Below are 24878 nucleotides of genomic sequence, written 5' to 3'. Positions count from 1 at the left end.
TCTATCTAGACCTGTTCCAGTCCGGCTTCCGGCCCGGTTACAGCACTGAGACGGCTTTGGTCGCGTTGGTGGATGATCTCTGGAGGGCCAGGGATAGGGGTTGTTCCTCTGCCCTGGTCCTATTAGACCTCTCAGCAGCTTTCGATACCATCGACCATGGTATCCTGCTGCGCCGGTTGGAGGATTGGGAGTGAGAGGCACCGCTTATCGGTGGTTCTCCTCCTATCTCTCCGACCGTCGCAGACGGTGTTGACGGGGCAGAGGTCACCCGCGCGCCTCACTTGTGGGGTGCCGAGGGCCGATTCTCTCGCCTTCTGTTCAACATCTATATGAAGCCGCTGGGTGAGATCATCAGTGGCTTCGTGTGAGGTACCAGCTGTACGCTGATGACACCCAGCTGTACTTTTCACACCGGGCCACCCCAATGAAGCTATCAAGTGCTGTCCCGGTGTTTGGAAGCCGTCGGGTCTGGATGGGGAGAAACAGGCTCAAGCTCAATCCTCCAAGACGGAGTGGCTGTGGATGCCGGCATCCCGGTACAGTCAGCTGAGTCCACGGCTGACTGTTGGGAGCGAGTCATTGGCCCCGATGGAGAGGGTGCGCAACTTGGGCGTTCTCCTGGATGAACGGCTGTCTTTTGAAGATCACCTGACGGCCGTCTCCAGGAGAGCTTTCCACCAGGTTCGCCTGGTGCGCCAGTTGCGCCCCTTTCTAGACCGGGATGCCTTGTGCACAGTCACTCACGCCCTTGTGACGTCTCGTCTGGATTACTGCAATGCTCTCTACATGGGGCTCCCCTTGAGGGGCATCCAGAGGCTTCAGTTAGTCCAGAATGCAGCTGCGCGGGTGATAGAGGGAGCCCCTCGTGTGACACCTATCCTGCGCAGGCTGCACTGGCTACCTGTGGCCTTCCGGGTGCGCTTCAAGGTGTTGGTGAACGTCTTCAAAGCGCTCCATGGCATAGGGCCGGGCTATTTACGGGACCGCCTGCTGCTACCGAATACTTCTCACCGACCCGTGCGCTCTCACAGAGAGGGACTCCTCAGGGTGCTGTCGGCGCGACAGTGTCGTCTGGCGACGCCCAGGGGAAGGGCCTTCTCTGTGGGGGCTCCCGCCCTCTGGAACGAACTCCCCCCAGGACTCCGTCAACTTCCGGACCTCCGAACCTTTCGTCGCGAGCTCAAAACTCACTTATTCATCTGCGCTGGACTGGGTTAGTTTTAAATTTATGGGTTTTTAATGGGTTTTTATCCTAAATTTTTAATCTTGGCCAATTTAATAAGTTTTTTAATTGTATTTTAATCGTATTTATATTGTATTATTGTGTATTTTTTACCTGGCTGTGAACCGCCCTGAGTCCTTCGGGAGAAGGGCGGTATAAAAATTTAAATAATAAATAAATAAATAAATATTCTCCCCCCCTCCCCCCCAGAAAAAGCTATTGAATTAAGACTGGCAAAAATAGACCATACTGCAGTCCTTCCACATTTATTAGATATGAAGATTGGACAAGGAAAATATGAACCTGGCTTTTTCCCCAAGCTACAATCTGATGTACTTTCAACAGGGCCAGCAAGCAATAAGTGAGTATTGTATCGCTGTATTAATACGACATAGTTGACTGAATCAGCTTCTCCCTCAGAAAAGTGACTTGCAGTAATTCAGTGTGTTGATGTGGTGGGATGTCGTCTAGATTCCCAGGAGGGATGGACTGCATTCCAGGTGGCAAAAAAGCAGTAAAGCATGGAAAATTTGGACAAGAGAAAGACTTAAGAAGGCTCCTCCCTAACAATTCCCAGAGTACATCTATAGTGTTGCAAATAGTTGCTTTAGTTTGGCAAGTCTATAAGTGAAGAACAATAAAAGAAACTTCCCAGAACTAGCTCCACAATAAAGGAAACTCCCCAGATGTAACTCCACAATCCAACTTTTTGATTCTTAGGACCTGACAATCAATAGTATATGATCATCTGTATCCTGGTGAAAAGCCAATTATGAAACCCTGTGGTCACTGCAAAGGCCTGGGGATTGCTGGTTTCCTTCTATGTTTTTCCCTTCCGGAGAGGAAAATTCTCAGACTTTCTCCCTCTTTTAGTATTGCCACAAGATGAAAAAAAAATAAAGAACAGAGAAAGAGAGAGTGCCTGTTCTTCCGGAGTATGTATAGAATTTTAGTTGCTGTTTCACAGCTGAGTAGAAGAGTTTATTCTCTGTCAACTGGCTTTGCTGTCTGAATGATACAGCTGATGAGGAAAAGTTTTACCCCAAGTCAGTTTTGGAATAAAATCAACTCTCCTGTTCTTGTTCCCTGATGCCATCACAACTCATTTGAACCAGTTAAGTGTGTTGTGCAAATGCAGACTTTGTCTAGAAAATGAAATGTTTATTAATTAAAATGTAAAAATTTAGGAATTGTAATTAGATTTTAAAAAAAACATTTAAAAACATAAAAAAAGCTTTCACTAGGCGAAAAGCAAACAAAGCAGACTAGAAAGTCTCATTCACTTTAGAATAGAATAGAATAGAATAGAATAGAATAGAATAGAATAGAATAGAATAGAATAGAATAGAATAGAATAGATATTTTTATTGGCCAAGTGTGATTGGACACACAAGGAATTTGTCTTGGTGCATATGCTCTCAGCGTACATAAAAGAAAAGATACGTTCATCAAGAATCATAAGGTAATGATAGTCATAGGTACAAATAAGCAATCAAGAGACAATCAGTATCAATATAAATCATAAAGATACAAGCAACAAAGTTACAGTCATTAATGGAAGGAGATGGGTGATGGGAACAATGAGAAGATTAATAGTGCAAATTTAGTAAATAGTTTGACAGTGTTGAGGGAATTATTTGTTTAGCAGAGTGATGGTGTTTGGGAAAAAACTGTTCTTGTGTCTAGTTGTTTTGATGTGCAGTGCTCTATAGCGTTGTTTTGAGGGTAGGAGTTGAAACAGTTTATGTCCTGGATGTGAGGGGTCTGTAAATATTTTCACAGCCCTGTTTTTGACTCGTGCAGTATACAGGTCCTCAATGGAAGGCAGGTTGGTAGCAGTTGTTTTTTCTGCAGTTCTAATTATCCTCTGAAGTCTGTTTGTCTTGTTGGGTTGGAGGACCAAACCAGACAGTTATAGAGGTGCAGATGACAGACTCAATAATTCCTCTGTAAAACTGGATCAGCAGCTCCTTGGGCAGTTTGAGCTTTCTGAGTTGGTGAAGAAAGAACATACTTTGTTGTGCTTTTTTGATGATGTTTTTGATGTTAGCTGTCCATTTTAGATCTTGCGATTTTAGATCTTTAAAAGTTATACAACAGCAATCATCTCACAATCAAGCATATTTCATTTTTATATAGATGAACAAAAAAATACCTCAATTATTTTCTCCCATGTGTTTGACTCCTCTAATTCCACACCATAGTTGTCCCTCTTGTTAGCATACTTGGTGCTGACGACATGTTGGCGATTAAACTGTATTATTATTAGCACTTCCAGTTAGAGATGAACGTATTTGACCTTATTTATCTAGTGTATCTAAAGAATACAACTTTTGATTTTCTAGATGGACCAAACGCAATGCACCTGCTCAGTGGAGGAGGAAAGACAGACAGAAACAGCACACAGAGCACCTGCGTCTTGATAATGATCAGAGAGAGGTAAAAACTGTTCCGTTATATTATCCAGCTATAGAATCAACATTTTCTATAAATAGTAGTGCAACTTTCCTGATTTTGTTCTATCAAAAGAAAAGAAAAAGCATTCCAAATCTTTAAAGCTATGACTATTTATTCAGGAGAATGGTTGACATATGGCTTTGATTCCATGGAAAAAAAATTAAGGGAAATTATTACACACTGTTGATGAATGTGGCATCTTTGGTTCAGCTTTTGGTAGTTGTAATTTGTGGGAGACACCATCTTTACTTGGAGAGATGGCTCCATATTTTCAGGAACCTTGAAAGCAGTACCAGAGCTTATGATAGGATCAATAATTTCAAAGGTGGAAATAAAGCAGAATGTGACCCACAACATGGGAGTGTGAGGCTGTGAAGGGGTGAGAGAAGCCAATCCAAGTAAGAGAACAAAATGCAAAATTAAACCCTGAAGGTGGCAATGGCAAGTCTCTTACACATGGTTGAAAATTATATAGGAAACTGTGTAGACATGACTGTAATATTTAGACAAGTTTCTGTGCCAGATCCCAAGACCCATAGATCAGAAGGCACTCCTCTTACTGGGGAAAGCCAATGAACTTTCCTGACAGGATCTGCTGATGTGAACTGGATAAACACAGTAGTGCAAATAGAGTCTTGCAAAGACAATTCTTTGTTTATTGTTCATTGCCAATATCTACATCAAGCAACATAAACATAGTCTCTGTATGCAGCCATCACCAATGGGCAAAATCAAATTGATTACATAATAGGGAACAGAAAAAAGGAAAGCGCAATCCTGTCAGCAGGGTATTTCCAAAATATCCAGATGCAAGAGAATGTGCAAATTACCTAATCATTTTATTAATGTCATTATTTGCTCACATAAACAGTGAAAAATTAAGTAATACATGGAATGAGAAATGCCAAATGGACAGATTTCAGAAAAGGCAAAGGGACATGAAAGGATAAATAACATAAAATGGATATGAAGAGAGCAAGAGAATGTAAAGAGCTTTCCCTTTGCTTTCCTATTTTCAGCCAGCCCTTGATTGTATAAATCATATCAGAATGTGGTTTATATAAGGCACAAGAAGCTACAGAAAAAACAGGTTGAAGAACAGAGTGGTTCAGAATAGGAAAGGGAGCTAGAAAAATAAGTGTATGGTCCTTACTTCTACTTATGCAACGTAAATTATTACAATCAGTAATCTACAGGTGGTTACTGGTAACATAACCAGAGGCTATGTTCATTCTGATTGCTCTGAAGCAATGATCAGTAACCATATGCTTACATATTTGGGGCATTTTTTTTACCAGCAGGATAATGGACTAGAAAAAAATTGTGCTTGATAAGGTTAAGTAGAAAAGAATAACAGAATGAATAAGGTGGTCAGTATCAAGGAAATAACTGGAATTTTTTTGGAGAACTACAGATGATCATCAGAGACAAATCAAGAAGGAGGTGTTTTGTCCATACTGTTGCTAGGAGTCAAAACTGCGACGATACTTAATTATCAGATGGGATATTCTTTTACCTAAATGTTTGTGCTAAAAATTGCCAACATTAGTTGTCAAAAATCAGTCGTTTGACTACTTTCCATTAAACAATTATTACCTATTGTAAAAAATATATTGAAACCTCAATTTACCAAACCATGATACAATAAACTATGTAGGCAATGCATCAAATTTCACAACCATTTGTAACAATTGCTTAATCATGTCAATTTAAATCATTCATAAAATGACATTATCATACAAATGATATAACTACACAAATTGTGCAGCATAATTTGTATTAGTCTTAGATTGTAAATGGTTAATTTGTATATCATTACACTTGCAGATGATATAAATTGCTGCAATCACATATTCTAATTTAGCAGACAACTGAGAATAATGGATACCCCTTCCCCTATCTGGTCCATTAAATCAAGGTTTCACTGTATTCTAACGGTACTGAGCAAAAGAGAAAAAATCAATATGATGTAATTGATAATAGTTTTAAAGAAAAATAATAATTTCTGGAGTATAATTATTCATAAAATTGTGATTTTCATTTCTGATTTTCAATTTTTTTACTGTGCTATAAAAAATTGTATTTATCTATTTAAACTTCTGTTAAATGTAAATTATATTGCATCATTCTTTTTTTGATGACAAACACATCAAGTATTGTAAATTACCTCTATCCTTACATATGAGAGTATTTAAAATGTTATGTTACTCTACCATGCTTCTACTGTACCTAATATCCATTTTTATTTATATAGTTTGGTGTTATTTTGCTACCTTTTCTCTCTCACCAACAGCTAGATTTTCTTTTGAAAATTTCAGCTGCTATTATAGTTAAACATAGACTAGCAAAATTTGTTTTATGTACTCTGTTAAATCTGTTTCACTGCTTTAGTCTGGTTTGTATGTGTCTGTATCCATATAGCAAAATACTATATATATTTATATACTAAACAAAGCTACAAACACACAAACATTGTTTCATAGGAGTTGCAATATTTATAGAAACTGGTTTGAAAAATTTGCTTTCAAAAATTTTCTTTAATCCAAACACATTTTATATAGAGCATAGCATAAATTTAGCATAATTTTTGGTCATGTTATCTGTGTATCTCACAAATGAGTACTGTGCAATGTATTATTTAGGACATTTTGGCTGAGCTCTTTTTGGTGATAGGATATCCCATACCTCTGCTTATGTGTATGCCCAGCTAGATACCTCCTGTTTTAAAACAGTTCCCTTTGACAATGCATTTTGCAAGAAGATATTGTGGATTACATTAATCATACTACTATGGAAGATACTACAGAAGCTTCAGTTGGTACAACATGCAGTAGCTTGGGTAGTTATAGGCAGAATTAGCATTAATTCATCAATGTAACATTAGTGCTACTGGAGTTACATTGATTGCTAGTTACTTTCCACGTACAATTTAAAGTCCTTCTTGTCACCTTTAAAGCCATACATGGATGGAGCCTGGAATGCATTGTTGTGGTCCCTTCAAATAATGATACAAATATCAATCACTGTTTCCAGAGCCTCTCATTATAAGTAGGGGCTCAATTGGTTCAGCAGGTGAAGGTGAAGTTGGACAAAAGCTTCCCTAATCATGGCTCCAATTGCACATCCTGTAATGAGTCAGAACTCCCAGTGAGTCAGGGATAACTGCTCCATCAAGGGAAATGCCCCCTCATCCAGGTTAAAATTAGAAGCTCACAAGACAGATAATTTCTGGACATAGAGCAACTGAACTTTCGTAGTGTACCATCTCAGACTTTTCCAATCCATCTCAGCACTTACAGTCACAGGATTTCTGTGACACCTCCAATTAGGGTCAAGTGGAGATATACTACAGGATAACATCTGCAAATTGACAGTACCTCATCAAAACTGATATACGTATCTATATTAAAATTGATTTTGTTGCTGTTAGTTATGAAGTTGTGTATGACCCATCGCGACCCCATGGACAACATTCCTCCAGGCCTTCCTGTCATCTACCATCCTCTGGAGTCCATTTAAGCTCACATCTACTGTTTCAGTGATTCCATCCAGCCACCTCGTTCTCTGTCGTCTCCTTCTTTTGTTCTCAATCTTTCCCAGCATTAGGCTCTTCTCCAGTGAGTCCTTCCTTCTCATTAAGTGGCCAAAGTATTTGAATTTCATCTTCAGGATCTGGCCTTCTAAAGAGCAGTCAGGGTTGATCTCCTCTAGGACTGACCAGTTTGATCACCTTGCAGTCCAAGGGACTCGCAGGAGTCTTCTCCAGTACCATAGTTCAAAGATCTCAATTCTTCAGCGCTCAGCCTTTCTTATAGTCCAACTTTCATTAAATTTCATTAAATTGATGTACATATTAAATAGTTGAGATGATTAAGCCTTTTGACATCTTTCAGGAGAGCCCCCACAAATCTTTCTTTATCAGCACTATGAAAACACCATAAAACCATGTTTTTAATTCCCAGCCCTCACAAGCATTACAGAAGAAAATGATGATATTGAAGATCATCAAGATGTCAAAAAGGATTAGAGGATCACAGTACCTCTCTCCAAGTCTTAATGAAGATTATCTTCCAGAATTACCAAAGTTCCATCTCATGCCTATTTCTGAACTCTGACTGAAGAGGGTTAAATTTATTTATTAATCAAATTTATATAGCTGAAAGATGACTTGGGCAACAGTCTACAAATAGTTAAAACCACATATAAAAAACAGGAAACATAAACATATACAGTCTCCTTCCTTTAAGGCTCTGTGTAACTGAAGCCCCACCACCTTCTCAACAACCGCTTATGAAGGTTCTGCACCGCTGCCATCTTCAACTCAAGAAACATAATTCTCTTTTATGAAATGCTGACCACTTCCCCAATCAGGCCACTCAGATCTCCTCCCCAATTTACAAGGAATAGAATAGAATAGAATAGAATAGAATAGAATAGAATAGAATAGAATAGAATAGAATAGAATAGAATAGAATTTTATTGGCCAAGTGTGATTGGACACACAAGGAATTTGTCTTGGTGCATATACTCTCAGTGTACATAAAAGAAAAGATACGTTCATCAAGGTACAACATTTACAACACAATTTATGGTCAATATATCAATATAAATCATAAGGATTGCCAGCAACAAGTTATAGTCATACAGTCATAAGTGGAAAGAGATTGGTGATGGGAACTATGAGACGATTAATAGTAGTGCAGATTCAGTACATAGTTTGACAGTGTTGATGGAATTATTTGTTTAGCAGAGTGATGGCCTTCGGGGAAAAACTGTTCTTGTGTCTAGTTGTTCTGGTGTGCAGTGCTCTATAGTGTCGTTTTGAGGGTAGGAGTTGAAACAGTTTATGTCCAGGATGCGAGGGATCTGTAAATATTTTCACGGCCCTCTTCTTGATTCATGCAGTATACAGGTCCTCAATGGAAGGCAGGTTGGTAGCAATTATTTTTTCTGCAGTTCTAATTATCCTCTGAAGTCTGTGTTTTTCTTGTTGGGAGAAGCACTTCGCATGTGGCAATGTTCATGCTAGAAAGTACTGTGCTCACTTCACCAGAATCTATAAGCTGAAATAAATCTCATTAAAGAGTGTCAGTCCAGTCACCCCTTTGAATGCCACTCATGCAGTTGAGAGAGGTGAGACTTGAGACTTTTTGCAGTATCTGTAAAATGTGCAAATGCATCATAATGGCCCTATGACAATTCTGTGAACACCATTTGCAATCTTCTGACAAAGTCAATGGGGAAGCCAGATTTACTTAACAACCATGTTAGTAACTTAACCTCTTCAGTGATTCACTTAACAACTGTGGCAAGAAAGATCATAAAATGGGGCAAAACTCACTTAACAATTGTTTTCCTTAACAATGAAAATGTTGGGCTCAATTGTGGTTGTAAGTTAGGGACTACCTGTATTAATAAAACACCTTAAAGGTACAAAGGTTAAGATGTTGGACTTGTTGGCTGGTGTACAGCACCTTAACTAAATCTTAATCAGCCCCACACCTTATGAATATCCTAGGTGGCATTCACATCAGGAAATGATTTGACCATGGCAAAGGGCTCACCAGCAATATCCTCCATATTCAGATCACTTATCAACTATTCTGAGGTAAAACCAAAATCCAAGTTGAAATAACCATTGGTGTCAGACCAGCAATGGTGGGTTGAGCCTGAGGTCACCATGGAAGCCATGGTGGATTCCTAGCCTTTCTAGAATCTCCTCTCAGAGCATGGAGATTTATATTTTCAAGTACAATAGTAGGAGAATTACAAAGATGACATCAAAGATCAGGAAACCTATCAGGCAGCATAAAGAATAATACACAAGTAGAATCTTCCAACTTGTACCATCTTACACATTATCATCACAAAAGTAGCAATTCTGATAACTGTAAACTATCTCACATTGCCCAACCCTAAATTGGCTTCACAACTGTTATACTACCTAAAACCTAGGATGACAGATCTCTTGAGAGGGTTACATTTCAACCTTCACCTAACAATGTTCAGTAATATATGCCAGGTCAGTCTATCCACTACTTTGTGGATAAATGTAGATAAATTACAGGTGAACCTGAATTCACTAACAACTGATTTTGAGTTGAATTGAGGCCAAAATTGACAGCAATCTTATCCTCAAGGCACTAGGAATGAAGCAGTTGGGCTAGAAATAGGGACCAGCACCAGGCTGCAGGACTCCCTTTCCTTCGAATGGCTCACTCAGTGACCTCTACTCTATCTCACCTACCATATCTTGCCTGACTCCATCTACTTGGGAGCCCTGGCCAAGCTGCACAGCCTCTTTGGCTCCGTATACAAATATCCCCTGTAATAATGCCTCTTGGGTTCAGCAGCATTTTTTGACTTGCCCTTTGTGATTTGTCCCATAAGCAAGAGCAGAGAGTTTCATTTCAATTGCTTGCTCTTTGGGTGGCAGCTACTACTCATCTGGCATGCTAGCTGGCAAGTCTACCCTCATCAAAAAGAGCTAGCGCTTACTATTTTACAGCTTTATGGCTTAGACATTTGTCTTACCAAATATTTACTGAACTGCAACATGATCACAATATTTTTCAGCAATATAAGCTGGAAATCAGGGTAAGAATTAGTGAAGCCTTTATAAGTAGAATACTGCCTTTTAGTTTCTATTTTTGACGTACTCGCCCTCTGTAAGTATAACTTGCTAGTCACCTATTTGTGTTATGCACAGAATCATTGCATAGAAGAACATGTTGCTTAGTGCAACTGTACTTTGTTGACACATTATCTGTGCATTCACACAACCCACCCTCTATCCTCTCACAGGCAATCATTCCCTTGAGGGTCTACACCAGCTAATGGAAGGCATGAGATACCTTCTTAGCATTATCATACACATAGGGGTAGAATATCCTTCCTCTAAAAATAGCTCAGTTCTCAATGGTACATTGCACAAAAGGCCATTGGAAGAACCTCAGTTACAGGTGAGTAACACCTTACTGCGCTATTTCAAATATATACGAAAACATGATTCTGTAACATTGAGAAAGTATTACTTTTGCAGTGAAATGTTCGATAATTACAGCCAGGCTATTTAAAACTGAGCAGGAACATTAATTAAAATACTATTTGCAATCCATCATAAAATATAGTGTTGTTTTATGAGATATATATTTTGCTTTCTTGTTAAATTTAGAATTATATCTTTATATATCTTTTGTGCTCTTTTCTTTCTACAGAAATACATCCAAGAAGCTCGAAATCTAGGCAGCACTATCCGCCAGCCCAAATTGTCTAATCTGTCGCCATCAGTAATTGCCCAGACCAATTGGAAATTCGTTGAAGGACTGCTGAAGGAATGCCGAAATAAGGTATTGACAATGTTGTTTTAGTTTCTGCTATTCAGAGGAGTTGAATTAGTTGGACCATTATAGTAGATTATTATAGTAGTAAATATTCTAATAATACTGATATCATTTGATGTAACATCTTCACACAAATGAGGCAGAACTGATCGTTTAAGTGAATACAAAATGTCCCCTTGATTGGGATGGAAATAAGTCTCTGGATCAGGACATTCTGCTAATGTGATTGTTATAATGATGGAATTATTCTAATAACATACAGTTTTCTCCATATTTTGACTTCAAATTTTTAGACTAAATGCACAAGTAGTGTAATACTATTTGCGCTATTTCATGCACTATTGTGATTCGATGAATAAGAATAATAAACTTCAGAAAAAGGCCATCTAGGTTAATTTTCAGTTTTTACTGACAATGGCAAAACCTATGGAAAAGATACCGATATACCTTATATACAGTCCATTTCTGTTCTCCCATTTCTGACTCTACAAAATACAATGAGCCTTCCAGAATAAAATTAATGTCAAATATCTTCTGGCCAAACAAAAGAAGCATTATGAAACAGTTACATCTTATGATTTGAAGTTACATTTTCAAACAATGATCAGGAAAAGACTTGGAGTGGTTCAGTGATTACTATTTTTGTTAACCATGATTTTAAATCTAGAATTATAATACATAAATACCCAAAAGATGTTCCATTAACATTGTGTATTATATATTACAGTTCCTTATTCCATGTCTCCCTATAATCTTGAATATTTAATTCAATGTATTCTGACAACCTTTTGTAAATAATCATTATAAGCTTTTTAGCAAGCAATTGTTGGATTCATCTTCTCCAGTAACAAAAATTCACAATGTGAACATGTCCCAAAGGTGCTTTTCAAAAGGCAACTGGACTTTCTTTGTTTTTCTTGAAAACGTTTCACTTCTCACTCAAAAAGTTTCTTCAGCTTTGACTGAATGGTGGGGAATGGATCGATTTATATTCTTTACAGTCATCCGTGCTAACCTTCAGAGTGCTAACACCAGATGACTACAAAGAATATAAATCCTTCCATTCCGTACCATTGAGTCAGAGCTGAAGAAGCTTCTTGGATGAGAAGCGAAACATTTTCAAGAAAAAGTTAAATTGCCTTTGAAAAACACATCTGGGACAACTATTGACCTGGATGATTGAGAATCTCCATAGGCATCATGTGAACATATAAAATCCACCCAGGATTTCCACAAAAAGCTTCATTCATTTCAAATGTGGATTCCCATAATGTAAATTTATTTAAGTCATCAAGCCAGTGTTTATTTATCATCAAGCCAGTGTTGTTATGCTATTGGTACTATGCCATATTTTGTCTGTTTAGAGCTAATAATAGATATGCTAAGAATAATATAGTAATTAAATCTGTTACCAACCATTTCTGCTTCCTGGGGCAACTGCAAAATATTCTGCAGGGTCAGGTTATTCGTAGGCTCTTTTTATTGGCATTCTCTGATAAAACATAAAACTGGAAAAGCATATTCATGAATCCTAAAATAAAAGCAATATTTGTTTAACAATTTCTGAGTGAAAAAAAAAGTTTCATTGTAGAATGCTAACAATAGGATTAGCTTAAAAAGTGAAGTATCAGAAATCATCCAGCTCTTCTATTTTTGCTGCAGTGAAATTTTATTCTCTTGGTACTTTGATGTAACAGCAGTTTCGGATATATCTCTGCATGTTAACTCCTACACAGACAGTTCATGACTATAGCCTCCATAATCAGTGTAGTAAATAATTCCTATGGAGAAACTAGGAACAACAGCAACAACAAAACCCCTTTAAACTGTACAACAGCAGGCATCAAACTTGACCTGACCTTGGCTTCAGTTTTCTATTCTAGCACAGTCTGCTAAAATTCGTGGTTAGAAAAAATATATATCCTTAGTGTGTTGGCTGCTCCTGTTTTTCACCAAGAGTATCTCTGGCTACCCGATTTTCTAAATGAAAAGTGGATAATTCAGCTTTTCTCAAGTGAGGAAGGCATTGTCTGTTTAGAGTTACTTTTGAGATAAAGACCAATGCAAATATACAAAGAGTAGCTTGCCCAATGGAAAATTCTAGGAGGGCAAGTAGGTGTTTCAAATTAGAAAAATAAAACACATTGTTCACATTGTTTGATATATTGTTTGTCTATCTAAGGGTTTGATATGTTGCAGAAATTCAGAGGTATTATAATTCTCTTTTCGGAATTCAAGTACATGAGATAGAGACTGTATAGCTTAGGCATTTTGAAGATCAATTTTCCAATTAGCGTTGTACCTATTCTCTTACACTTGGTTATTGAAATATGAGTAATATGTGGCAATTACCATAATTTTTAACTAGAGTGCTAATGTTTTAGATTCCTCTACTTCTCCTTTACAAATAATCATAATTTTTAACATTTATGAATAAAAAGGGAGAATCTGCCAATATCCCACGCATATATAAGCACATTATTTTAACGTAGAGCAGGATGTAGGAGAGTTTCTTATATAAATGAAACCTTTTTGCCTTTGATTTGCCTTTTTGGAAACATAACAATCATGATATTCTATGGGTTTCCCATTGCTCAAAAGTGGCTTTTAGCAGATATTGAAATACAACAGGAAGAACATATACTTCCTCCTTGTTTGAGATTCAGCTCCCTATGTGTTATATCTAGCATTTTTCTTGCTTGTTACTGAAATAATGCAGAACAGATGCTGTGGATTTGCATACGTACTAAATGAAAGCAGATATAAATGATAAATCATAGCAGAAAAAAATTACTGAGTCACTCAAATATTTTAAATTTTCTTTTGGCAGATGAATGTACAGCAGATAAGTGATCAGTACTGCCAGAGTGCCATAATGGAAAAAAACCCTGTTGATGACTTTATGTCTATGAAATATAGTATATTTCATACTATAATTAGTTCAACAGCTAATTGTATTGCTGCTTATTTTGCTCATTTGAGGTAATAGAGGATTCTGACTTTTTCAAAAAGCAATGATAACTTTTACATATGCTTTCTATTTTGAAAGACAAAAAGGATGCTTGTGGAAAAAATGGGCCGAGAAGCAGTAGAACTTGGTCATGGTGAGGTGAACATTACAGGGGTGGAAGAAAACACATTGATAGCCAGTCTCTGTGATCTTTTGGAAAGAATATGGAGCCACGGACTTCAGGTGAAGCAGGTAAGAAATGTACTTTTAGGGATATTTAATGCTGATTACACTTTTTAATAGACTTTGGGATATTAATGTAAATGAGAACTATTTATATAGAGTTGGATCCAGAAGAGGCTGCCATGAACAAAAAAGATACAATCAATATCTGCAGATTTTCCATTACTCTTCCACCTTCCAATATCACTGACTTACTCTTTCAGTGAGTTCCCTAAATATTCAGTGCAGATTTTTTAGAGCATGCACAGAGGAAAGGCTGAACTGATAAAAATGTGTTTGTAGGAGCCCTTTCTTTTGACCAGAAATCTACTTGTAGTAATTCTGGATCCAACACTTATCATTCCTAATTGTTTTTCTGGCATCTTTATTGTGAGCTTTAACTAGAAGATAATAAAAATAACTTGTTTCAGGAATACCTAACATCTTTTAGAGAAAGAAACTGACAGATTTTCTCTGTAAACACCTTGTTAATTATGCATGAATACAAAGTGAAAGCAATACATTTGAAATATAGAACATTTTTTTAAAAAAAATATTTCCGGCCATTCAAGTAGGGCTTCCTTTGTCTGAATCCACTTCTAAATTGTAATAGTTTCTGTGTGTGAAGGATATGCTGTCTGACTTTTCCCTTCCATTTATATGCTGCATAGGATAGAAGCTGTACTACTTTCATCCTAGAAGATAGAGCATCAGTATACTCTGCTACAACTCAGATTTGGGCTTTTCAGACCACCAAGCGGCCAACCATACATAAGGTTAATTCTTTGGACTGATTGACAATGTTGGCAAACAGTGCTGAACGGTCTGTTGTGGTAGAGTATTCAGGAATCTGATGGAAGATTCAACAGATTCAATCTTCTTTGCAAAACTAGTTTTGGTTTATACCATATTAACCTACTTCTAAAAATATTTTTCCAGAAAGCTATGCCTTTTATAAATACGCATGAGGATAGCTTCTTTTAACAACTCATACCATATACAACTTTTGCCTGTTCCCTTACTACTGGATCCTTTTTGTTATCTAATTATCAATTTTCTTCATCATTTGTAATTTTTATTCGTTAATCAAATATAATTTTCAGATTCTGATTTGTCAGTTCTGGGATCATTTTCTTTGTTATCATTTCTTGTGTACATACATAACATTCTTTTCCTTTGGCTTTGAAAATGTGCTCTTAATCATAATTCCATATAATGTGGTATTCATTTGTTTTCAGCTCACACAGTTTTTGTGCTCTTTTCATGACCCCCGTTCCAGCACTGGGAGTCAGCATACCTGTTGTTCATTGTATAGGTGTTACATGGAGATGCATTGTTCACAGGGATATTTGCCCTTATAATATAAAATGTATTTTGTATTACTTGCAGTAGTATAGTAGCAATTGTAATTATAGAACCATCAATATTTAAATTAGAATTAAAAACTTGTCCAACCTTGGACTTTAAGGCAAGATTGTGAAATCTGGGTTGTAGTGTGCCTTAAATAGGAGTATACTAACATTTCATACTTCATTAAGTCAAAATATGCATGAGCCTTTAGTTCTCACATGCAAACTGAATTAGCAGTGATTAAATTAGAGAATCTTTAGCGGTGATGTCTACTTTTATTTGAATCTGGAAATATTGTTATGCATTACATATAATACATGCAACCTACATGCATACAATAAATATAGTTTGAAAGTTTGATTAAAATCCTTACTAATTTTGAACTGATATTGTTTTGAAATTTGTATAAAATATGAGATTTCCATTAGCTAGATATTTCTGATATATCTATATATGTAATGAAGAGGCTCCAAGCCTGAACCAAAGGTTTTTGCATAACTTGACTTCTATATTAGATAGAAGTAAGATACATAAATGTATCTGTGATTCTGCCAGCTTCTCATATTCCTACTTTAAAGATAAATACATATAATTAAACTTTTTATACAGATGGTGTTGCCAAAATTTAAATAGATTCTTAAAATCATTGTACTATCAAACTGTCATGGAACATGATATTAGGCAACAAAGCACATTTAATGAAAACAAACACATTTTGTATTGACATTAAGTCACAAATTAAAACAATGCAGTATAATACTAGATATGTATCCAACTCCCGGGGGAAAAAATCAGTTGATATTCATATTCACTCTACCTACTTCACTTTGTCAGTTGACACCAAGAAGCTGAACATGAATATTATCATCATCTAAACTGAGATTATCAGCTCTTTGGGGCAACCTTCTCTGCTTGAATTGTTTCAGAACTTGGCTGGTCCCTAAAAGTTTTATAACTGTAAGAATTGGTACCTGAGGATTTTTTAAAAATTATCTTCTTTGTGGTCCCTGTGTATGAATAATGCATCTACACAGAGTCCTTTGTTGGAATTTTCTAGAAAAGAAACATATTTTTCAGCAGGAGATGCTCTATTTTCCTTCTAGGCAAAGTTAATCCTTTACTTCCAATTCCTTTTCAATTGTTGTAGAAGCATGGTTAGGATTTTTCTCTACTATTGTACATTCTCATGGGTTACTTCAGGTTCTTCCACCTCATTTTTTTTCCAAGAAAAAAAAAACTCTCTCTTAGAGTAAGAGTTGGGGTCTATACCTTCCTCACTGAGCTTCCAGTTTAAACCCACTCAACTCTTTTTCTACCCATTGTTAACTTATTTAATTTAGTTTTATTCCAAAAAGAGGAGACCATGTTTTTTGGATTTAGTACCAGAAGAGAAATTATGAGAATTTTTTCCAACTCTATATTGAAGAGTGAGAGTCAGTGGGCTCTTCTGCACAGCACTTTTAAGCTTCTTGTTTAAAGTAAATAAGCAAGCAAGGAAGGAAATGCTGATTTAAGAGATTGCTATCTGGATTACTTCAGCTCTGGCAAGGTATCATGTCTGAGCAACAGTTGTCTCAGCTTCCAATTCCCCTGTTTCTAGGGGACAAATAGCAATCATTTCCATTTTTGTGGGTGTTTGAAGCATGTGGGCATGTAATTTTCCACTAAGAATTTTCCACCCATTGACTCTCTTTTGTTCTTGAACAGAAAGGTCAAAAGCCAACAATAGCAATTCACTTAGATGAAAACAGGAAACTGGAGAACTCTTGTCAATTCATCTAATTAAACAAAGATCATCATTTCACTAGTTCACTTGTAAATCTGTGTTTTTTAAAGGCCCTATGTTTCACCTCTGTTTGTGTGTGTGTTTGTGTAAGAAAGAGAGAAGTCCTGTACTTTATTGGACCAACAATCCCTTCTCACGGTCACTCACGCCCTAGTCACTTCACTTCTTGACTATTGCAACATGCTCTACATGTGGCTGCCTTTGAAGAGCATCTGGATGTTCCAGTAGCTGCAAAATGCAGCAGCCTGCATAGTTTTGTGCAGATACCAGTGTGCATATGTATCACCTCTCCAATGGCTGCCAATTTGCTTCCAGGTGCAATTCAAGGTGCTGGTTGTCACCTTGAAAGCCCTTCATGGCTTGGGACCAGGTTATCTGAGGAACCGTCTTTTGCCAGTCATATTTATCTGACCCATCAGAGCGGGGACGCAGGGAATAATGCGGGTCCCATCCCCTAGGGAGATACACCTGGTGGGACCCAGAAGAAGGACCTTTTCCATGGTGGCTCCCTCTCTCTAGAATATCATTCCTCCAGAGATTAGAATGTCCCCCACTCAAACACTCTTCTGGAAGGCACTGAAGACCAGGTTCTGCCAGCGGGCCCGGGGAACCCAGAGCAGGATGGAGCCCATTAAATGGTTCGTGTGATCTGCTGTCGCCGGGGTGGGGTGTATGTGATTTTATTATATTAATTTATTTTATTCTTTTTATTAGTTTTATTATTTTAAATGAGGTTTTATATTCTGTAAGGCGCCTTGAGTCACCATGTGCGAATAGGTGGCGATATAAATTCAACAAATAAATAAAAATAAATAAATAAATAGATCAGCTCTCAACATACAGTGGGTGCGCAGGTGAATGAGAACCAGTGAACCGTTGCTTTGAAACCTGCCTCAAAAGGACAGAGAGGATTAGGTTTTACATGGTCATGTTTATCCTCTTAGATGCAGTCTACCACAATGTGATAGAAAGCAGCGAACAGAGGGGAGGAGGCATTCTGGCAACTCTGTACATAACCATTAGGAACACATATTATACCCTGATCAAATTAAATTATAGCAGAGAAACTTCACAGATGAATTTGTGCCCAATCGGGAAATCCCATTTTTGAAATGTAGCAAGAAAGCGTGATTATCCAACGTTGTAAGAATGTAATTCATCCATCATAGGATTCAGAAAGTAATCCTATTCTTAATGGCTAGCTCTGTTATATTACAAGATCAGGAACTAAAATATACCTTTTGTCGCATTAATTTTTTTTAAATGTGGGAAATTGCAGAGGTTGAAAAATAAATACAATAAGAAGTTTTAGAAAATCATACAATAAAGGATGTTCAAATTGTCCACTATTTCTTAGCTATATTAGCACCATTTTTCTAACAAGATCAAATTATGCCTACAAAAATATTCAGATACAAATACTAAATGTGGGTGATGTAAAAGTTTCTCCTTATCATATATGTGTTCATTGAACAAAAAAGCATCAAGACAAAAATGTACAGAGCCGGAAAACAAACCAAGAATTAGATAAAAAAAGAAAAGAAATAAAGGTATTTTCATTTGTGGATGAGTAATAAGATATCCGAAGTTTCTTTTCTTCTTTCTTCTATTTTTGTTTTTCTTCTTGGTGTTCTTTTTATTCTTAACTGTATTTTTATCTTGCTATTTTGTTGAAGAACAACAGTCTTCTATATAAACAAACAAGGAAATGTATTTTTTCATTTGGCCACATATCTGAGACATTTGCCTTATGGTTGTTCATTTCCTGCTTCCATAAAGATTGGACAGATGCTTTGGATTTATATAAAATTTATTTCTGTGGATGAATGCTCTACCTTTTCTTTTTTGTTATTAGGAACTGGCTAGGAAATTTTTGCTTCCCTGATTATTATTAAGTGCTTGAAGTTTTTAGTATAATGGCAGAAATAAGCAGTTCACCCATTTGTAAATCAAGTATTTTCTCCACATGTTGAACTCTTTTTCTTATGTGATTATTTTGTGTCCCATTGCCTTATATTTTAGCTAACTATAGTGATTAGGGCACCCATTTCCAAGTTTCTGTTCCTGTCTTGATAGAACTTTCTGGGTGGAATTCTAACAATGTTCCCTATAACTTTGTGGGATTAGCTGTTATAAAACTATATTTCAGTGTGTTCTCTGTATTATGTTACAGGAAGCCCAAAAATCTAGTAAAGGCTTTGAGATTAGCTCAGGACTCTGAACAACCTGAGGCATATTATATAAGGACTTTGGACCAAAATAAAGTTTTGAGAGAAATAAAATATAATTGTGGGTATATAAAAAGATAATGTAAGCTAAAATTGTAATAATGTCCCTGTCCTAGGGCAGACATAATATCGGCCGAAGAGGTTGTAAAAAAATGCTTTTAAAAGCCTGTGATGATCAGGCAACTCAACTGGGATCGCCAGAGGAAAAAAGCTTTTAAAGGGGTCTGACAATCCCAGCTGAGTTGCCTGGTCGCCAGAATCTTTTAACAACATTTTTTCTACAACCTCTTCGACCAAAGAGGTTGTAAAAAAATGCTTTTAAAAGGTTCTGGCAATCAGGCAATTCAGCTGGGATTGCCAGAGGAGCCTTTTAAAAGCTTCTTTTTTTACCACCTCTTCAGCCGAAGAGGTTGTAGAAAAAATGCTTTTAAAGGGTTCTGATGATTCCAGCTGAGCTGCATTATCATCAGAGGCTTTTTTTTTTACTTTTAAAAGAATTTTTTCGGCCAAAGAAAAAATGCTTTTAAAAGTTTTTTAAAAAAAACAACTCTGATGATCGTGTGGCTCAGCGGGGGCGGGGGCAAGGATTTTTGCTACCCGCTACCATTGCTACTGAACTGGGAGCATTTCACCCCTGATATGCAGTATTTATAGTGTTGGTACTGAATTATCGTTTTCATGTTTAGATGTTTATAAATCACTAAAACTCTCTCACTTTGTTAGAGAATATAGACAACTCCCTAGAACACCAGAACAAGTACCCCAATCTTAGTCAGTTGATTATGTGCCATCAAGGTGGTGTTAATTCTGACCATATAGATAAATCATCTCCAGGACGATCTGTCCTCATCTTGGCCCTTCAAGGTTCCCAAACATGCACCCATCATGTAACTAAGTCAATCCATTTTCCTGGCCATCCTCTTCTCTTTCCTTTCACCTTTCCCAGACTTCTCAAGGGAATTGGGGTTTTGCATCTCAGTTTATAGAATTACCGAAATTGATTTTGAATAGCAGCATGGGAATGTTCATAATAGTCTGAAAATCTTTTGAAGTTTATTCCAAAATATGCACACTTGATTTAAAATATATTTTTCCTTCTATAACTGAACTTTTTATCTTGGTTGAATAGAGTGGGTACTTTTTATGTGATCTTTTTTATAATAAAGCACAAGATATACAATGTGTCATGCTCTGTATTAGTAATTTATTTTGCATTTGACAACAAATCTTTCTTTTTAATCTAAGGGGAAATCTGCTTTGTGGTCACATTTGTTACATTACCAAGAAAACAGACAGCGAAAACCTACATCTGGAAGCTTCAGTACCTCAGGTGCAGTTGGCTTCCATAAAAATTATGTTGCCATTTTGTACAAGAAACAAAACAAATTATATTTCTTAATTCTAATAAAAACAGAGGTACATAGAAGATATAATTATATATTTATTTATTGAAAGCTTAACTCTGATGTAAATTATATTCTCAGAGTAATATTAATTATTCTAGAACAGTGTTTTTAAAACATTTTAGTTTCAAGATTTTTTTACATTCTTAAAAATTTCAGAGCTTTGGTTGTGTGGGTTATATCTACTCATATTTACTGAAATTAAAACATCTTTAAAGTATTTGTTTACTTTGTGAACTCTATAAGGAGGTGCACTGGACCATACTTTGAGAACTGTTCTGGAATATAAATATTCTATTAGTTGTCACCTAGAATTATTATTTTAAAATAAATAATTTATTTCTGAGAAAGGCACCATCATTGTGTTTGAAGTAATATGTTTTCGTCTATATTTTTACTGTACTGTATCTGTTACAAGTTCATTTTAGGACTTTAAAAGTCAAATTTAGTTCAATTATTGGACTAGTTGTGAAACATAGAGTTTTAAATCTTAGTAAAAATACCTAGAGTTACTAAAGGTGTGTTTTGAGTCAAAGGGCAGATACTGCCTATCCAGTTCCCTTAAACAATTGCTTGTTTAATTTGTCCAAAAGAATATAATGGTAACTAGTGAAAAGAATATCTTAGCAGCACTTGCTACAACCCGAGAGCTAGTTTCTTACGTATAAAATATAGCTTATTTTGAGTCAAGAAAAGTATATGTCCTTCATTTCTGCACTTCACACCATTCTGGAATTGTGAATAAGAGTATCTAGTTCCAAATACAAAAAAGCTGATGTGTTTGAATTGCAGCGCCTTTGGTTAATCAGACTTGATTAGCTCATTGTACACATTTGAAATCATGCCATAGTATGCACTGGAACTGTAGTTCAAAGCCTTCAAGTTCAGCTAGCCTCATCACTTATATTGTGTCCCCTGCCCCTATTCTCCCATATTGATCTATGGCTATGCAGATCCAATTGCATTTTGGAAACCTAATTTAATTGTTCTAAAAGCAAAGTCTATACAGTATTCATTTTCAAAGAATAGTTTTGAAGATTTTTTTAGGTGACAGATTTCAGATCTACTAATTTCCACTCTCAATAATTTTTACCATGTTTTCTTGCATCTACCAGCTCTCAGTAGAAGAAACTCAATGTGGAATAGATTTTTCAGAGAGTATATCAAATAAGGAAACACAAATCTCAAGCTATAGAACTTTTAGGAAAAAAATATTCCTTAATATGAGCATTACAACTAATGTAAAATGTGACTATCAACTGATGAGACAGAGGAGCTCATATAGGAGTCTATATAGTAGAATGACTTCAAATGTTGCTCAAAATCAAACCATTTGCATTTTTTAAATTTTTAATGAAATGTTTGTAACGTTTACTTTAGGAATTCTTCTAGATGCTGAAAGAAGGAAGTCAGATGCCAATCCAGGAATGTCTCCTTTAAGAGTATCCCTCATCCAGGACATGAGGTTGGATTTTTGAAATCCTAAAGATCTGATAAAAGTTTTAATCATATTTTTAGGACAGCTAAGTTTAAAATATTTCAATTAATTATTTGATTTCACTCTTATTATTTTGATTATATTTGATCATTTTGTATTTAGGCAAGAACCAGAATCTTAAGCCAGTTTATTGAAAAGTATATACCAGGTACTGTATTTTTCAGAGTATAAGATGTACCCTTTTCCCCCCTAAAAGGGGGTGAAAATTTGGGTGCGTCTTAAACACTGAATGTAGCCCCACCCACCCACTGGACCCCACCCTTTGGCCTCTGCTTCCCAGCAATTTACCTCCTTGCAGCAAGCAGCAAGAAGAAACAGCCCATTTCAGCTTCAGCATAGCCTAATTAGCACAAGTTGATTGTTGGATCGGCCTCCTGATTCTTAGCTGTTTTGCGTGGGCCTCTGCTGCTTGCTGCAAGGAGGTAAATTGCTGGGAGCAGGTTTTTTTTCTTGTGCTAATCAAGCTATGCTGAAAACGAAAATGAAAGCAAAACAGGTTGTTTGCTGCAAGGAGGCAAAATTGCTGGGAGGCAGAGGCAGATTTCTTTTTCTTGTTTTCCTCACCAAAAAAGGTAGGTGCGTCATATAGTCCAGAGCGTCTTATATGCCGAAAAATACAGTATATTCAGTGGAATATAACATTTAGTAAGTCAGGTAAAGATTGAAATCTAAACTTAAGTTATTATTTTGAAAAATGATCTCACTACTGAGGGAAATCACTACCCAAATTTCTTTGGATTATGAAGTTCAGGAGATTGGAAGTTAGACAAACTTCTTCCAGAAAATGCATGTCACAGGTGAATTTGAGAAATCTACATGTCACTTAAGTAGAAAAAAATTCCTTTTTTTTTCTGAGCTGTATATATTTTTTCTTGGTATGTATTTTTTGTTGTATGCATCTTTTATATTCCTTTTATGCTTATACATTTCCTAATTCATCTTTATGCTAAAAGAGAAACTACATTTTCTTTATTGATACTATATTATTAATAAATCTATTTCTCGTCCTCAGTAAAAAGTTTGGCAATAATAACAGTATACTCTATTTTGCTTTTCTTTCAGGCATATTCAGAATATAAGTGAGATCAAAACTGATGTTGGTAAAGCTAGAGCTTGGGTTCGGCTCTCCATGGAAAAGAAATTACTTTCCAGGCATCTGAAACACCTTCTTTCTGATTATGAACTCACGAAGTATGTTGAAACAATCATTTGCTTAATGGACATGAATCGATTCATATTTCCTTTTATATTCACTTATCATGCCTTATAACAAAACTAATAGATACTTAAGGTATACGGTATGAATTTCATAGTTATTTTAAAAGATAATTTTCAAATTAAGATATGAGCTCAAAAATTTAATCCAAGAATTCTATGCCATTATGAATTGACATGAGGGGGGGAAAAAAGAAAGAAAGCTAAATATAGCTTATACCAATCCATTCACTATATCATTTAACCTTGCAACTCATCTTTTCATCCACCATATCCATACATTGTTCCATACTTTGTCTTCTCTTCTTTAAACTTCTTACCTCTCTTCATGAGAATCTCATTAATTCTATCTAGCCCTGGCTTTCTTGGTCTTCTCATTCTTTGGTCCATTCTCTCTTCCTTCATATATTTGTTTTTCAATGATGTTCCTTTTCTATATATGACCAAATCAATTCAAGTATTTCTTTCTGACGATTCAATTTGTATTTAATCCACTTTCATTTAGCACTCATTCATTCTAGATCCCAACTTTTCTTTTACCATGCACACCTTTTAGTAACCTAGTCCCACTATCAACTTTCAACTTTCTCCTGATCTATGCAACTCTCATTTTAATATCTTAAAGTGGGCAGAGCAGAGATTTAATATGCAACTATTCCTTATACATTTATCTGTAAATAATTTAAACAACCAAGAGTTATTGTACATACTTGTGTTGCTCAGTGTTGAACCATTTTCTGAGTATCTTATTTATTGTCAAAGTAAAATTTTGCCTGGGTAGTATATGACAGAGGTAAAGCATTCATGTACTATCCAGGCAAAATTCATATTTTCACAAAATCTACAAGCCTATTTTTTTCCCCCTAAATCAACATATAATGATTTTGGAAATGTTGAGAAATATTGGAAAAAATTATTTTTAATGTCTTTTTCCGGTTTTGGAGGGAATAAAATTATTTTCTGAGATATAGATTTACCTAAGAAAACATTAATTAGAAGATTATTATTTTTAAATGAAAATATTCCAGAAAGGGACATACAGATTAGAGCAGAGCAGGGAAATTATTATGGTTAAGTTTAGAACTAGGAACCTGAAGATTCAATTTATTGGATACTCTAAGCCACAAAACTCAATGAGTGACCTTTGGTTAGCCCCTTTCAGTCCAATCTATTTCTCAGGATTGTTGATGTTAGGAAAAAATAG

At 36.1% G+C, this 24878-nt stretch overlaps 1 protein-coding gene across 4 annotated transcripts in view; it reads left to right on the top strand.

Annotated features, from left to right (window-relative positions):
- DENND5A (DENN domain containing 5A) overlaps window positions 1-24878 on the top strand; it is an 83841-nt gene that overhangs the window by 43540 nt on the left and 15423 nt on the right. For 3 of the 4 annotated variants that reach the window (XM_058159565.1, XM_058159557.1, XM_058159543.1), the window contains exons 9-15: window positions 1433-1583; window positions 3568-3661; window positions 10897-11028; window positions 14072-14224; window positions 20804-20888; window positions 22342-22426; window positions 23522-23650. In XM_058159565.1, the coding sequence (XP_058015548.1) occupies window positions 1433-1583; window positions 3568-3661; window positions 10897-11028; window positions 14072-14224; window positions 20804-20888; window positions 22342-22426; window positions 23522-23650 (829 nt within the window). Of the gene's footprint in view, window positions 1-1432; window positions 1584-3567; window positions 3662-10896; window positions 11029-14071; window positions 14225-14865; window positions 14971-20803; window positions 20889-22341; window positions 22427-23521; window positions 23651-24878 lie in introns of all 4 variants that reach the window. The other variant, XM_058159551.1, reaches the window with a different exon arrangement.

This window comes from Ahaetulla prasina, chromosome 1 (genome assembly GCF_028640845.1).
Source record: "Ahaetulla prasina isolate Xishuangbanna chromosome 1, ASM2864084v1, whole genome shotgun sequence".
NCBI lineage: Eukaryota > Metazoa > Chordata > Lepidosauria > Squamata > Colubridae > Ahaetulla > Ahaetulla prasina.
The sequence above is the reverse complement of the archived record's forward strand: the minus strand, read 5'-3'. Positions and strand labels throughout refer to the sequence as shown.